The sequence below is a fragment of the Oryctolagus cuniculus genome, chromosome 12 (genome assembly GCF_051225735.1).
Source record: "Oryctolagus cuniculus isolate XC-2025 breed Fujian yellow rabbit chromosome 12, ASM5122573v1, whole genome shotgun sequence".
NCBI classification, from domain to species: Eukaryota; Metazoa; Chordata; class Mammalia; order Lagomorpha; family Leporidae; genus Oryctolagus; species Oryctolagus cuniculus.
In genome coordinates, this window is record NC_142878.1 from 87,336,635 (window position 1) to 87,349,744 (window position 13,110).

A 13,110-nucleotide genomic window follows, 5' to 3' on the forward strand; every position below is an offset into this window, starting at 1 on the left:
CCCAAGTGCTTGGACCATCATCTGCTTCCCACGCATGTTCGAAGGGCGCTGGATCAGAAGTGGAGCAGCCAGGACCCTAACTGGTGCCCGCATGGCTTGCAGCAGCTGAGCGCACTGCACCTCAACCCTAGCCCCAGAGTGTACTTACTAAAAGGCAATCAGTAAGAACCCTGAGGCATGAGAGCTGCCTCTGCTTCCAGTTTACTTCCTTGCTCTTTTGTTGTGCGAAATAGAGAAAATCAGGACATCCTGATCGCAGGCATTGAAATAATGGTTCTTAAAGGGGCTGCGGGGGAGTGGGTAAAGCCCCCAGCTGGGACGCCAGCATTCCTTATGGACGCCGGTTTGAGTCCCAGCTGCTCCACTTCTGATCCAGCTCGGGACTAATGTGTCTGGGAAAGCAGTGGGAGACGGCCCAAGTGCTTGGGCCTCTGCACCCACATGGGAGACTCCTGGCTCCTGGCTTTGGCCTGGCCCAGCCCCAGCCGTTGCAGCCATTTGGGGAGTGAAGCAGTGGATGGAAAAAATTCTCTCTCTCTGCTTTCCAAATAAATACATCTTTAAAAACATTACCAAAAAGAATAGAATTTTTAAATTACAATTCGTATATTAGGGTGAACCATATAGGATTGCCAATATCCCGACTTTTTCTCCCACAAAAGCAGCCAATTGGCACCATTTAAATATTAATAGCTAGAATTCGCTGTGTGTCAGGCCCGAGCTAAGCTTGGGAAGCTTGCGTTTGAAGGCACGCAGCCCGCTGTTGCAGGTAAGGGGTGCTGCGGGGTTCCACAGGCGACCAGAGCCTGGCGGCCCCTGCTCCAGACGGCATGGCTGGAGAAGAATCCCGCTTCTGTGCCCCACGGCGCCCCCCGCCCGCGGCCCGGGACTGTTTGTTTTCCTAACGGGGTTAACCAACCTCCGGAGGAGCCTCCGCGGCACGGCAGGAACCCCGCCGGTGAAAGGGGGCTTTGTACGCGGGCGGCCGCAGCCAGGGCGGGAGCGGCGGGCCAGACGCGCCCGCGGGGCAGCTTGGCGCCCGGCCGCTCCCGCGCTCGGCCCGGGCCTCCGTGCTGCCCGCGAGCCCGCGGCGCCGGCGCGGGGGCCGAGGGCCAGGTGCCTGCGATGGATGCGCCGCCCGATCGGCAACAGGAGATGCACCGGCTCGTCGGGCTGCGCGGCCCCAGCAACCAGACAGCCTGGGGTCGGGGGCCTGGAGTAGGTAGCGGGGGTGACTGCGGAAGTCCGCGACCCGCGGGCCAAGGCAGAGTGACCGCTGAGTACCCCGAAGCAATCCTGGCTCAGCAGATTGACCTGGCACAGAGGCCGCTCTGAAAACCGCCGGCCCGCAGGACAGGGCCCTCCTCCCGCCTGTTCCACTCCACCGGAAACTGTTCTCCACTACCTGCTCTGCTCTCCAAGACACCACGGCGAGGGATCCTGCGATCCTGCCGGCCTCGCCGGGGCTCCGCGCTGCCGCGTGGCCCACGGCCACCGGTTTACTGCCCCACCTCTCAGCGACAGCTGCGCCCACTCTCACCTGTACCTGGGGATGAAAATCCACTGGGCTGAGGCTTCTCAGGAACACCTGAAAATTAACTAAATGAAGCAAGTGGAGACAATACGCAGAAAAAGAGAGAGAGAGAACCTCTCTCACAGCAAGCTGTACAACCTAGACAGGTCCCCCCTGCTTCTCCCCTGAAGACCCACCCTCATCCCAGGAGGTCCCATCCCATACCTGGGAGAAGAAGGCTCAGGGAAGCCGGGGAGACTCTGACACAGGGGCCTTGCTGGGGTCCCCTTCTCCCCAGGCCACAACCATTAGGTCACAGCTTCTGTCCTGTCCTGCCTCCACCTGCGGGCCATTCATCCCTGAACCTGTTCTGTATTTCTCTCGGGCACCTGTGTTTCATTACAAGAATGACGGCTGTGAATCAGAGGATAGGTGAGGAAAGGTAGCATACCCTTCTACCCCTACAAAGGCCTACTAAGTGCTGGGCACCGTGGAGACACACAGTAGGCAAACACAATTACAGGCTTGCACCATGGCAAGTGCACAGCTGGTGAAGGGGCAGGGTTGCGTCTGAGTTTTAGGCTGAGTTTTAGGGAGGATGAGGACTAAGGAAGAGTGCTCCTAGGGGAGGATGAGCAAGTGCAAGGGCCCTGAGGCACGAGGGAGCTGTCAGGCTTAAAGAGCTGCAGGGAAGGCACTGAGGTGGGGATGTGGGAGAGGAGATGTGGTGGGAGGTGCAGGCTTTGCATCCTGGGGCACTCCCAGAGAGCAAGTTAGTCCTACCGACAATGGGAAGCCACTGGAAGGTTGTTTTTGTTTTGTTTTTGTTTGGACAGGCAGAATTAGACAGTGAGAGAGAGAGAGAGAGAGAGAGAAAGGTCTTCACCCCCCAATGGCCGCTGTGGCTGGCGCACTGTGCTGATCCGAAGGCAGGAGCCAGGTGCTTCTCCTGGTCTCCCATGGGGTGCAGGGCCCAAGCACTTGGGCCATCCTCCACTGCACTCCCAGGCCACAGCAGAGAACTGGACTGGAAGAGGAGCAACCAGGACAGAATCCGGCGCCCGGACTGGGACTAGAACCCGGGTTGCCAGCACCGCAGGCGGAGGATTAGCCTAGTGAGCCGCAGTGCTGGCTACTGGAAGGTTTTAACAGATGTCTTTTTTAATGGTTTATGTATTCATTTGAAAAGCAGAGTTGAGAGAGAGAGAGAGAAGGAAAGAGATCTTCCATCCACTGTTTCACTCCCTGAATGGCCACAAAGGCCAAGGCTGAGCCAGGCTGAAGCCAGGAGCTTCCTCCAGGTCTCCCACCTGGGTGCAGGGGTCCAAGCATTTGGGTCACCTGCTGCTGCTGCTGTCCCAGGCATAGCAGACAGCTGGACTGGAGATGGATCAACCAGGACTCGAACCAGCACCCATATGGGATGCTGGCGCTGCAGGAGGCAGCTTAACCCAGTGTACCACAGCGCTGGCCTGGAAGCAGAAGTCTGGGTAGTTTGTGTTAAGGGTGGAGAGGCGAACTCCTACCCGTGAGGGAGGCAAGGAAGAGCCGGGAGTCCGAGACAGCGGGGCAGACCGTCAGTGGGACAGGGTAGCAGAGGATCCCAGGACAGCAGGAACTGGGGAGATGCTGTAGGCCCGGGAGGGCTGGGCCCCGGAATTTAGGGGGCCCGTGAGCTCCACAGAGGAAATGAAAGCACAGAACTTCCCCTTGCTTGGGCTGTTTCCCTTGGGAAGCCTTAGCTTCCTGATTCTGAGGTGTGGTGGGATCTGAAGGTGGACGGGCGGGGGGTGGGGGTCGGTGAGGTCCACTAGCCACTAGGGGTCATGCGCCCAGCCGCTCCAGCTCAGAAGCACCTCCGCACTAACAGGGTGAGATCTCCTGCCCCAGCCCTCAAGACAGGCCCTGTGTTTCCCAGGTCCCAGCCAAGACCGGCACGGCGTGAGCTCTTGGGAAGCAGCGCCTCCTCTCCCCGCTCCTCACGGGACAGCTCAGAGTGGGGCCAGAGGTAGCGGCACAGGCACTCCCCATGACCTCAGAGTTCTGGGGTCAAATCCCCCCACCCTCCCAGAGGGGTGGGCAAGAGCAGCCTGCTGCCACATCCCACAGGCCCTCTGCCCCCCTGCCAAGCCCGCATCAGCGGCCATTAAGTCAGCACTTACTCCGCTAAGGGCTTAGCCAGGATAACCTCAATTTGTGCACACTGTCCCGAAGGAGGACATGGAAGTGAAAGCTAAGTTTATTCTGGTGCAAACAAATGTGAAATCCATTCATATGAGGGAGCGCCTCAAATGCATTTCGGATTTCAATTTTTGGTATAAAAAACCTTTAGTTCCACTTCCCACGAACTTTTGCCTTTAGATGACTATTACCTCTATTTAGCAAAGGTGCACGCAGTTCCTGAAATCCCGGCTGTCTGAGCCGCAGAGAACAGCTTGGGTCTCTAAATCGCCGCTTCCTGCAAAGCGGGCCGGCAGCAGGTTGGGGCTGAGAGCGAGAGTGGATGAATTCATGGGTGACCGAGTGAATGGGCGCCGCGGAAGTCGGACACGGGCGCTGGATTGCATCCAAGCCTTGCCCAGGCGTGGCTTCCGCTGGAGTCTCCAGGCCTAGATCCCAGGGGCCAGACCGAAAGGAGGGAAGGGGCTGGGGAAAGCGAGGGACGTCCCTGGTTGGCCCCAGAGCAGGTGCCGAGGTCCGGGCCCCGCCTCCACTCGCAGGCTGTGGCACTCAACAAAGAATAGGCGACGCCAGGGCTGCGCGTGTTCCTGGCAGCCCTGAGCACTCGATCAGGGTCTGACGAACGCAGGGCTCCACCGAGGCGCTCCTCGCGCCGCGGACGCGGGCGCCGTGCGGACCCCCCGCTCCCCGCCTAATCGTCTCGGCGCAGGACCCCGCGGCGCGAGGAACGCCCGGGGCGGGGCCTGCGGGGCGGGGCCTGCGGGCCCGAGGGGCGGGGCGGGGGTCCGCGCGCGGCGGCTGCAGAGTTCGGGCACAGAGCGGCCGGCGCCGGCGCCCCGGCGCAGATGCTGCAAGTTCACATCCCGTCGGTGGGACCCGAAGCCGAGGGGCCCCGGCAGAGCCCGGAGAAAGGCCACATGGTGAGCAGGGCCGCGGGGTGGACAGGGGCGCGGGGACCCGCTGGAGGTCCTCGCCCCGAGCAGAGTGGGGACCGGGGCTCCCCGGGCTGGGCTGTCGGGGGCTGCCCTGCCCAGGGTTCCGGGGCTGCTGGTGCTCCCCAGCTATTGAGTGAGCGCACGAGCAGAGGGGCGGGGCCGCCAGCCCTTTTTTCTAAGGATGGGGAGTGCGGGAGGGTCCCTGGGGCGCTCCATCGGGGCCTCACGCGTGCCCCCCGCCAGGTGTTCCGAGTGGAGGTGCAGTGCAGCGGGCGCAGACACACCGTGCTTCGGCGTTACAGCGAGTTCCACGCGCTGCACAAGCGGGTGAGGCGGCCCCGCCCCCTGGCCGACCCCCTCCCCCCGCCCCCGCCAGCCTGGGCCAGCCCCGGGGAGGCAGAGGGGGAAACTCGGGTCCCAGCCTGGGCCGCCCCCGCTGCTGCTTCAGTCCCTAGAGGGCGCAGACCCTGCTGGGGGCCCGTGGCAGGGAGGGCGCAGGGGGCAGATCCCAGGCGACTGGCCGGGTCCTGGCAGGGGTGCGGGGAGGCGTGCGGAGCGCGGTAGGCCGGGGGCTCCGTGGAAGGGCTGTGAGGGCACCACGGTAACCTCGGCAGATCAAGAAACTGTACAAAGTGCCGGACTTCCCCTCGAAACGCTTGCCCAACTGGAGGACCAGGGGCCTGGAGCAGCGGCGGCAGGGCCTGGAGGCCTATATCCAGGTGTGTGGCGGCCTGACCGGCGCTGGGGGATGCCCGCAACGCAGGGATGCTACTCACTGCCTCGGGCTTCAGCTTTCCGCACGGCCCTCGGTGGTTGGAAAGACCGAGTGAGGACCCGGGGGCAGGTGGCGCCTGGTGCTCCCTTGCTACGGGAAGTGGAGTGGGGGGTACTTCCCAGGCCACCTGGGGGGTCCGGCCTGCGCTGTCCACCCCGGGTTTAATGCTCTGCTCTCCCTCTCGCGATTCTCCGGATTGCACTGGGCTCTGCACGCCGGCGGCTGCTGTCCTCTGTCCTCCAGGGCGTCCTGTACCTGAACCAGGATGTGCCCAAGGAGTTACTGGAGTTCCTGAGGCTTCGGCACTTCCCCACGGACCCCAAGGCCAGCAGCTGGGGGTATGGAGAGCCCGTGATGGGGGTCAGGGGCTTTCGGCAGCAAGCCAGCAAGGGAAGGTTTTGGAGGCCAATGTACTTGCCTGCTCCCCTCATCAGCTGTCTGGACCCACAGAGGGGCTTTTTCTGGACAGCCACCTCCGGAACCGGCTGTCACAAATAGAAGCAGGGGTCCCCTGGGAGGTGAAGTTCTGGGCTTCTGCATCTCCACCCCTTCCTCATGGGCCCCGGGGCATCCCCAGGCAATTATAGGGCCTCTCTCCTCTGCTCCCTGGGGGAGCTCCTGCGGGGCACGGCAAGCAGGTCCGAGCCTTTGGCAGTGCCCGGCTCCTGCTCCCCCTGGTGGCCACAGGGAGGGAGGCGCGCCTGCAGCCTCGGGCCTGGCCGGCCTCCCCCTGGGCCCAGCCTTTCCTGATGGAGCCTCCAGAGCCCACATCTGTCACCTTTTCCTTTGTGGGCCTCTGAGGATCTCAACCCCTAGTCTCCATCCCTGCGGGACTTGGCCCTTCCCTTCCCCACTCCCTCCTGGCTCACGACCCTACTTCTTCCCAGCTCGCAGCTGCACCATCGGCCTGTCGTCAGCTTCCGCCTGGATCCCTACCTCTGTGCCCCCTCCCCAGGTGAGCTCCTCTGACCCGCGAGTGACCCATTCTCAAGGCCCAAGTCCGGGTAGACCGGTAGGGGCAGGCTTGCCAGTTCTCAGGACCCCTGGGTGGCCCCTCGCTCCTGCTGCTCTGTGCACCTGAACCTGCACTGTAAACACCAGTGAATGAATTCAGCCTGGTTCCCCTGGTCTAAAATTCTGTTACAACCCGGCCTTACCAAGCTGATGAAACTGACCTGGAATGCCAAGGCTTCATTTGGGGACACAGCTGCAGGAGCTCCTACTCCCCAGGGACGCATGAGCCGGTGGGCAGTGGCTCAGGGAGCCGCAGGCCTGAGGCCAGACCTGTCCTGCACCTCTCCGCCCACAGCCCTCCACCCCTTCTCCCGTTCTCCCCTGCAGAACCTCTGCCCAACATGGTGGTGAGTGGTGTGCTCCAGGGACTCTATGGCTTCAGCATCAGCCCCAGCTCGGCTCAGCCAAAAGCTGCCGGTCACCCTTCTGCTCTGCCGCCCACGCCTTGAGCAGCCACCCGCCGGGACAGTCGTGTGCCTCAGCCCCTGCGCTCTGTCTCAGGGACGTGGGCTGGTCCTCCGGTCCTGGTGCAGGGGCCGGCCTGCACTGGCAGCTGGGGTGGGGAGTTCACGCGTTCCTGGAGCCAGGCGCGAATGGTCAATTTCGAGGTAGGCTGTGACAGGTCCAGGTGTGTCTGCACTTGGAGAAGCAGCAGCAGTTTTGAGGCAAGGGCTGAACGCCGTGCCTGCCTACCTGCCTCTGTGGGAACACCTAAATCAAAGGGCCAGGCACCCATGGCGAGCAGGGAGTCCCCGCACGCCAAGAACCCAGCCCACACGCAGGTTATAAAAACCCCCCCTTGTTTATTGGTCAGTGTTGGTAGGCGTTTGTTACAAAACGGGGCCGGTGGGCCTGAGGAATGTGAGGGGAGTGGGGCCGCTCCGTCCGATGCCAGCAAGGGCCAGTGCAGCTCGGAGCCCCGGGGCGGGCGGTCGTCACCCTGAGGACAACAGGCCCGCGCAGACACTCGCTCAGAGGCAAGAGGTCCCCGCGGCCCTACTCCTTGGCGATGGCAAAGGGCTTCTCCACCTCGATCTTGCCGCAGTCGGCAATGACCACATCCTTCAGGGGCTTGTCCCGGCTGTCCGTCTTGGTGCTCTCCACCTTCCGTACCACCTCCTGGCGAGGCAACAGGAGACAGGGCGGGTCAGATGCGCCACCAGGCAGGCAGGCCCCACACGCGAGCCGAGAGAGCTGGGTTCTAACGGACCACAGGCAGGCAAGGGAAGCCAGACTTGGGGGGTGGCTGGGGACGGCACTAACAAGGGGCGTGTCGGGCCTCGTGCTCCTGGACAGTGCGGGCGAGAGCCAGCAGCTCCCCAGGTGGACGACGGAGCTCAGGACCCGCAGGCATGCAGCTTCAGCAGGGTCTCCTGGCTGGGCGCCGGGGGAGGCTGGACAAGCCTATGAAGCCTGCCCAGGTCAGCCTGCGGTCAACTTACCATGCCCTCCAGAACTTTGCCAAACACGACGTGCTTGCCGTCCAGCCAGGCCGTCTTGACTGTGGTGATGAAGAACTGGGAGCCGTTGGTGTCTTTGCCGGCGTTGGCCATGCTCACCCAGCCGGGCCCGTAGTGCTTCAGCTTGAAGTTCTCATCAGGGAAGCGCTCCCCATAGATGCTCTTTCCTGGGGAGGGAGAGCAGGTCAGGGAAGCTGAGGTGGCCCGAGCGAAGCAGACCTTAGGGGTGAGGACGCAAGGGCTCCACCTGGTCTCCGCGCCAAGTCAGGCTCGACTGGAGGCCTGGGACGTCAGAGCCATCTGCTTCCTAGCCTCTGCTCAGAGCTGAGGGGGTAAGACCAGGTGGGGCCCAAGGCCAGGCTGATTCAGCAAACAGCTCACGTGTGGACTGCTGCGGCTGATCCGCCTGTCTTCCCAGGCACAGCTGGCAGGGGAGGGAGAGGCGAGAGAGGGTCTGCAGAGTCCAGGGCCTCTAATCAAAGAGGGAACACAAAATGCAAGGTGGCCGCGTGTGTGCAGCGCATCTGCCGGCGTGGGGCGAGGGCAGATTTCTACTCCACTGCCTGGTTTCACTCTGGTTCCAGGAACAAAGACAAAAGGCCTGGAGCAATGCAGCAGTAAAGGTCACTGTCACTGTCTCACGCAGCACCTTTCCACCTTACTTGTACGGGGGACCGTTTTGTCCCCAGTGCACTTATGTCCACCCTGTGGGTCCAGAGGAAGGAACCAGGCTGGGAGATGGCAGCGGCTGCTGAGATCCAGGGAGCTGACCCCGAGTGAGGAGCAGCTGGCAAACTGCAAACCCAGACAGACTCGTTGGAGGGGCCGGGTCACCTCAGCCTGTGTTCCACCTCGCACCCCTACCCCAGGAGAGGCGAGACTGCCATCAGCTCGCAGCAACTCCTGGCTAAGAGCAACACCCACCTCCCACCCCGCAGAGGCACAGTAGCACGCAGGTTTTTCTGATCCAGCTCCCTGCTAATGCGGCTGGGAAAGCAGCAGATGGGGGCCCAGGTACTTGGGCCCCTGCCACCCATGTGGGAGAGCCGGGTGGAGTTCCCAGCTCCTGGCTTTGGCCTGACCCAGCCCCAGCTGCTGCAGGCATTAGGGGAGTGAACCAGCAGCCAGAACGTCTCTCTTCTCTTGTCTCTCCCTCTTTGTGTCACTGTCATTCAAATATTTTACACACAGAAAAGTCCCCCTCATTTGAGGATCTTCTTTGTAAATCTGAACTAGCTACAGGATTTTGATGACTGCTGCCATTCAGAAAATCCCTAAACCTACCTCCTGCACGCCAACACTTTTCTAAGACAGCAGTTCCAAGCAAGTGGAAGTTCTTTGCTCTGACCTCCAGAGGTATTCCTGTGCGCGTTGCTTGGTGCTGTCTCTACCCCTGAATTTGTTCACCCTTTCCCGTCATTCCTGCTCACGCTTATAGTCAGCAGCGTGCACTAGAGACCTCTGCAGTCACTCCCACAGTCCCCTGTGGGCAGGAGCTGGGCGCCCTGTTTCACAGACGGCGCAGCTCGGGTTGAGGGAGGTGGCAGGTATCCCCGCTAGGAAGCAGCACGGCTCCTGCCCCGTCCTGGGGAGCAGGCCCAAGTCACCCCACCCACTCCCCTTAGCGGTCTGTGTGCTTCACCCACTGTTTCCCCTCCAGCCCCTCAGGGCCACGCCCAGGCTCCAGGCTTCTGCACTCTTCCCACCCACCCTGGCCAAGCCATGCCACAGAAAGAGCAGGGCTCCCCTCTTAACCCTGGCTCTTGCTGGCACACCCAGGACCCCGGTCAAGTCCTCCCTCACACTCCTGGTCACCCTGGCCTGCAGCGACTCCTCTGCATGTCAGCCCTTCCACAACAGGCTGGGCACCCAACCCCACGGACCCCAGCCAATCCTCCAGCGCCCTCTTGGACACCGCCACACTTCGTCAGGCCTGCCTCGCGCCCTCCTGCCCACTGCCGCCTCAGCCTGAGGTCAGTCTCCTGTGTGGCGACTCAGCTTTCGGGGTTTTTCTCCTGCTTCCCAGCTACACACTGAGTGACTGGACAAAAGCTGCACCACGGCCCCCTGGTGAGGGTGCAGGTGCTGCCCGCACCTCCTCCTCGCCCACCGCGGAGCCTGGGCTGTGCCACAGCCACGGTCTGTGCGCCAGCCCAGAGAGACCGGGGGCTAGTGCAGGGCATCTATGGGGACCAGTAACGCGAAGGTGAGAGCCAGCCTTGCTCGGTGGTCTCTAGGGGGAGACCGCCAAGAAAAGCAACTTCTCCCACCGCTGCTGCAGCTTCCAAGGTGGCCGGCACAGGCCCTGCACGCCTGACCCGGAATCGCCTCCCCCTGCATGGGCACTTTGCTACCCATCCCTCTCCCCCTCACCTCCTAGAGGCAGGGAGAGAAGTCGCCCCGGTAGGTCTGTCTGCCCCCACGGCTCCATGCAGGAGACAGGCCTGCCCCGGGGAACAAGGGACGGGGCCCCGCCCACCCAGCCCTCCCACCCCGACGACCCGAGGTTACCTCCTGTGCCGTCTCCCCTGGTGAAGTCGCCACCCTGGATCATGAAGTCCTTGATCACACGATGGAATTTGCTGTTTTTGTAGCCAAATCCTTTCTAGAGAAAAGGGTGAGAAGCTCAGGAGGTGCGGCACGAGGCCGCAGCTCCGCTCACAGTCGAGGCACCGCTGCTGGCCACTCCGATCGTTCGGTGTGCCACCAGGCAGCACCCGAAAGGCTGGGACGCCGCAACCCTCTGCCTGTGCAGAATTCCTAGACCGGACGCAGCCCTTTGTCACTGGATCCCTTTCCCCTCTCACTTCTGAGCAGAACGGATGCAAGAAGATGAACCCTGCCGCGCAGGTGGGAGACCTGGACTGAGCTCTGCGACTCCGGCTTCCATCGGCCCAGCCCCAGTTCTTGTGGGCATTAGGGGAGTAAACCAGCAGGTGGAAGATCTCTCTATGCTTTTCAAGCAAAAATAAACTTTTTTTTTTTTTTTTAAGAGAAAACACCAAGAGCTTTTGCTTGGTCAAATGGGAGTTAAATACAAATTTTACAAAACGGGGCACTCTTGTTTCCTTGAAACTCGGTGCCATCTAGGTGGTGACAACTCCCAGGGAAGTGCCGGGCCTCTAACTCCTAGGATGACAACACTGGGGTCCCCAGGCAATGATCAGCTGTACTCAGGGCTCTAATGGGGGGGTGCTGCACCCTGCAGGTGTCTGCTGCCAGCTTCACCCCAAACACTTACCTCCCCTGTAGCTAACGCCACAAAATTATCCACCGTCTTCGGAACAGTCTTTCCAAAGAGACCAAAGACCACCCGGCCTACATCTTCATCTCCAATTCGCAGATCAAAGTACACCTGTCAGAAAAGACCACTTCAAAGTTAACCCCAGGCTAGGGCAGGGAGGGCCCAAGAGGCTTCTCCCGGGAGAGGGGAGAGAACTGAGCACTATCCTTGGAGCAGTGATTCTGAGTCTGCTTTTGGTGCAGAATGCTAGGATTAAAAAGCCCCTTGAAGAGGGGAGCCCAAGCCCGCATTTATAAGGCTGTTTCCTTGGAATCGTCCCGACAGATGTGCCCTTTCACCCACCCCGGCACTGCAGGGTATCTGCAAAAATACCACTGCTTTGAGGCTGCCAGAGCCGGCCCCCGCCGGGCATGCCGGACTCCAACCACCCCCCAGGGTCAGGGCAGGGGCCGGGGGTGTCGCAGAGGGTCCGGGTTACTCTCCGGTCGTTACAGGCGGGACGCCGCGGCTGCCGGGGGGGTCACAGCCGGAGTGTAAGCAGGCGCTGAGCCAAGGCCAAGGCCGCTCAGGCCCAAGCTCCGGGACCCTCCGTGCCTCGGACATGACTGGCGGGCGGCCAGCGACGGAATCCCAGGCGCGGGAGGCCGGGCCTCGCCAGGCAGGACAGGAGAGAGAGACAGGAAGCCCAGACCTTGACGGTGACTTTGGGCCCCTTCTTCTTCTCATCAGCCACCGAGGGTCCTGGCAGCAGCAGGAAGAAAACGGAGGCTACGATGAGGGCGGCGGCAAACAGCACCTTCATGTTCCGCTCCGAGAGGCGCAGCATCCACCGGCAGGGGCGAGCGCGGCCGGGGCAGCCAGGACCGGAAGAAGGCGGGGCCGCGGCGGCGTGGACGCCGGCGCCGCCATCGCGCGGGGCGGGGTGGGGGGGGGCCGGCGCGCCTCCGGGCCTCCCGGCGGGAGGCGGGCCCCGTTTCCCCCCTCCGGCTCGGCGCCGGGTGGTAGGGCCCCGAGGGGGCGGGGCCCGGCGCGGCAGGCCGGCCCGGCGGAGACGCGGACTCGTGGGTGGCTGCCACGTTACTGAGGCCTCATTGGGTTCCCAGTCGCCCCGCCCGCCCACAGGAAGGCGGTCAGCGGAAGGCGGTGCCCGCGCTCAGGGCGCAGGGATTGGGGCTCTGCAGAGACTACGAAGCCCCGCAAGCCTAGCGGCCGGGCTGGAGGCGTTGCCCGCGTCGCGGCTCTGTGGACGCGGATGGGGACGGAAGGCACTGGTCAGTCTATTGGGCTAGTCTACCCGCAGTCACCCTGGAGTGGGTGCAAGTGCGGTATCTACTCGAAGGGGGCATCTGACCTTATCCATAGACCTCATCTAGCCAAAACCCACTTCCGTTTTTCCTCGACCGCCCATCCCCATCCCTTCTCGAATCCCAGCGTGCTCACTGCCATGAGTTCATACATTTTACTGGGGTTCGTAACTTCCTTTCTTGTTTTCCCAGACTTCATTTTTTGCAAGCACTTGATGTGCATACAGCTCTCAGCACTGCCGGGGGACCACGCGTGCGGTACTAGCTGGCACAGCTCCCCACGACAACGCTGAGGGTGGGGGGCAGAAAAAACACACAAAGGCTTCAGGCTTACAGCCGTCAGCTATCCCCACAGGGCCACTTCAGGTTTTCACACATACATTGTTGGTACAGTTTGATACAGGGAGCCTTACACATTCACAAAAATGAAAATGACTCATTCATCTCTATACAATTTGTATCTATAGTATTGTTAAACGTCTCAACTAAATTTCATATTAACTCTGAAGAAATTCCAGGGGGTCACAGCCTGGATTGCCATTTCCCTATGCAATCTGGCCTCCGCGTGACGTGCCGACCCCAGGTGGAATTAGGCAGGGCTGCAGCTATTAACTTGGCCTTCCTTAATCTGATGTCGCTATAGTTGCAATTTCCCTATCCTTGCTTGCACCTCAGTCAGGTGAT

General features: G+C 61.7%; 2 protein-coding genes and 1 long non-coding RNA gene across 5 annotated transcripts; 2 read left to right on the forward strand and 1 right to left on the reverse strand.

Annotated features, from left to right (window-relative positions):
• The first annotated feature begins 4,411 nt into the window (after positions 1-4,411).
• Positions 4,412-7,538, forward strand: SNX22 (sorting nexin 22). 2 transcript variants are annotated; one of them, XM_089310552.1, is made up of 6 exons: positions 4,412-4,614; positions 4,873-4,956; positions 5,244-5,347; positions 5,599-5,742; positions 6,292-6,359; positions 6,746-7,538. In XM_089310552.1, the coding sequence occupies exons 1-6, from the start codon at positions 4,540-4,542 to the stop codon at positions 6,865-6,867; spliced, it is 597 nt and encodes a 198-aa protein (XP_089166678.1). In that variant the 5' UTR covers positions 4,412-4,539; the 3' UTR covers positions 6,868-7,538. The 2 variants fall into 2 exon arrangements, with proteins under 2 accessions (XP_089166678.1, XP_051677838.2); XM_051821878.3 differs by having other exon boundaries at positions 4,422-4,614; positions 5,244-5,348; positions 5,648-5,742.
• PPIB (peptidylprolyl isomerase B) lies at positions 7,202-11,977 on the reverse strand. Of its 2 annotated transcripts, none has more exons than XM_089310551.1 (5): positions 11,919-11,977; positions 11,120-11,233; positions 10,390-10,483; positions 7,861-8,045; positions 7,202-7,537 (listed from the first exon to the last, which is right to left on the reverse strand). In XM_089310551.1, the coding sequence occupies exons 1-5, from the start codon at positions 11,946-11,948 to the stop codon at positions 7,415-7,417; spliced, it is 546 nt and encodes a 181-aa protein (XP_089166677.1). In that variant the 5' UTR covers positions 11,949-11,977; the 3' UTR covers positions 7,202-7,414. The 2 variants fall into 2 exon arrangements, with proteins under 2 accessions (XP_089166677.1, XP_002718189.2); XM_002718143.7 differs by having other exon boundaries at positions 11,814-11,977.
• Positions 9,714-10,877, forward strand: LOC149123149 (uncharacterized). The gene is made up of 2 exons (XR_016218248.1): positions 9,714-9,851; positions 10,696-10,877. It is a non-coding gene; the product is annotated as an uncharacterized LOC149123149 (long non-coding RNA).
• Positions 11,978-13,110: the final 1,133 nt, after the last annotated feature.

What these genes read in the sequence shown, in the direction of transcription:
- SNX22 (XM_089310552.1), top strand. Translation starts at nt 4,540, where the DNA reads ATGCTGCAAGTTCACATCCCGTCGGTGGGACCCGAAGCCGAGGGGCCC. An exon ending in GCCCGGAGAAAGGCCACATG is followed by an intron (nt 4,615 to 4,872) that starts GTGAGCAGGGCC and finishes GCCCCCCGCCAG; the next exon opens with GTGTTCCGAGTGGAGGTGCA. An exon ending in CCTCTGTGCCCCCTCCCCAG is followed by an intron (nt 6,360 to 6,745) that starts GTGAGCTCCTCT and finishes TCTCCCCTGCAG; the next exon opens with AACCTCTGCCCAACATGGTG.
- PPIB (XM_002718143.7), bottom strand. Translation starts at nt 11,948, where the DNA reads ATGCTGCGCCTCTCGGAGCGGAACATGAAGGTGCTGTTTGCCGCCGCC. An exon ending in GGCCCAAAGTCACCGTCAAG is followed by an intron (nt 11,234 to 11,813) that starts GTCTGGGCTTCC and finishes CTTTTCTGACAG; the next exon opens with GTGTACTTTGATCTGCGAAT. An exon ending in TGGCGTTAGCTACAGGGGAG is followed by an intron (nt 10,484 to 11,119) that starts GTAAGTGTTTGG and finishes CCTTTTCTCTAG; the next exon opens with AAAGGATTTGGCTACAAAAA.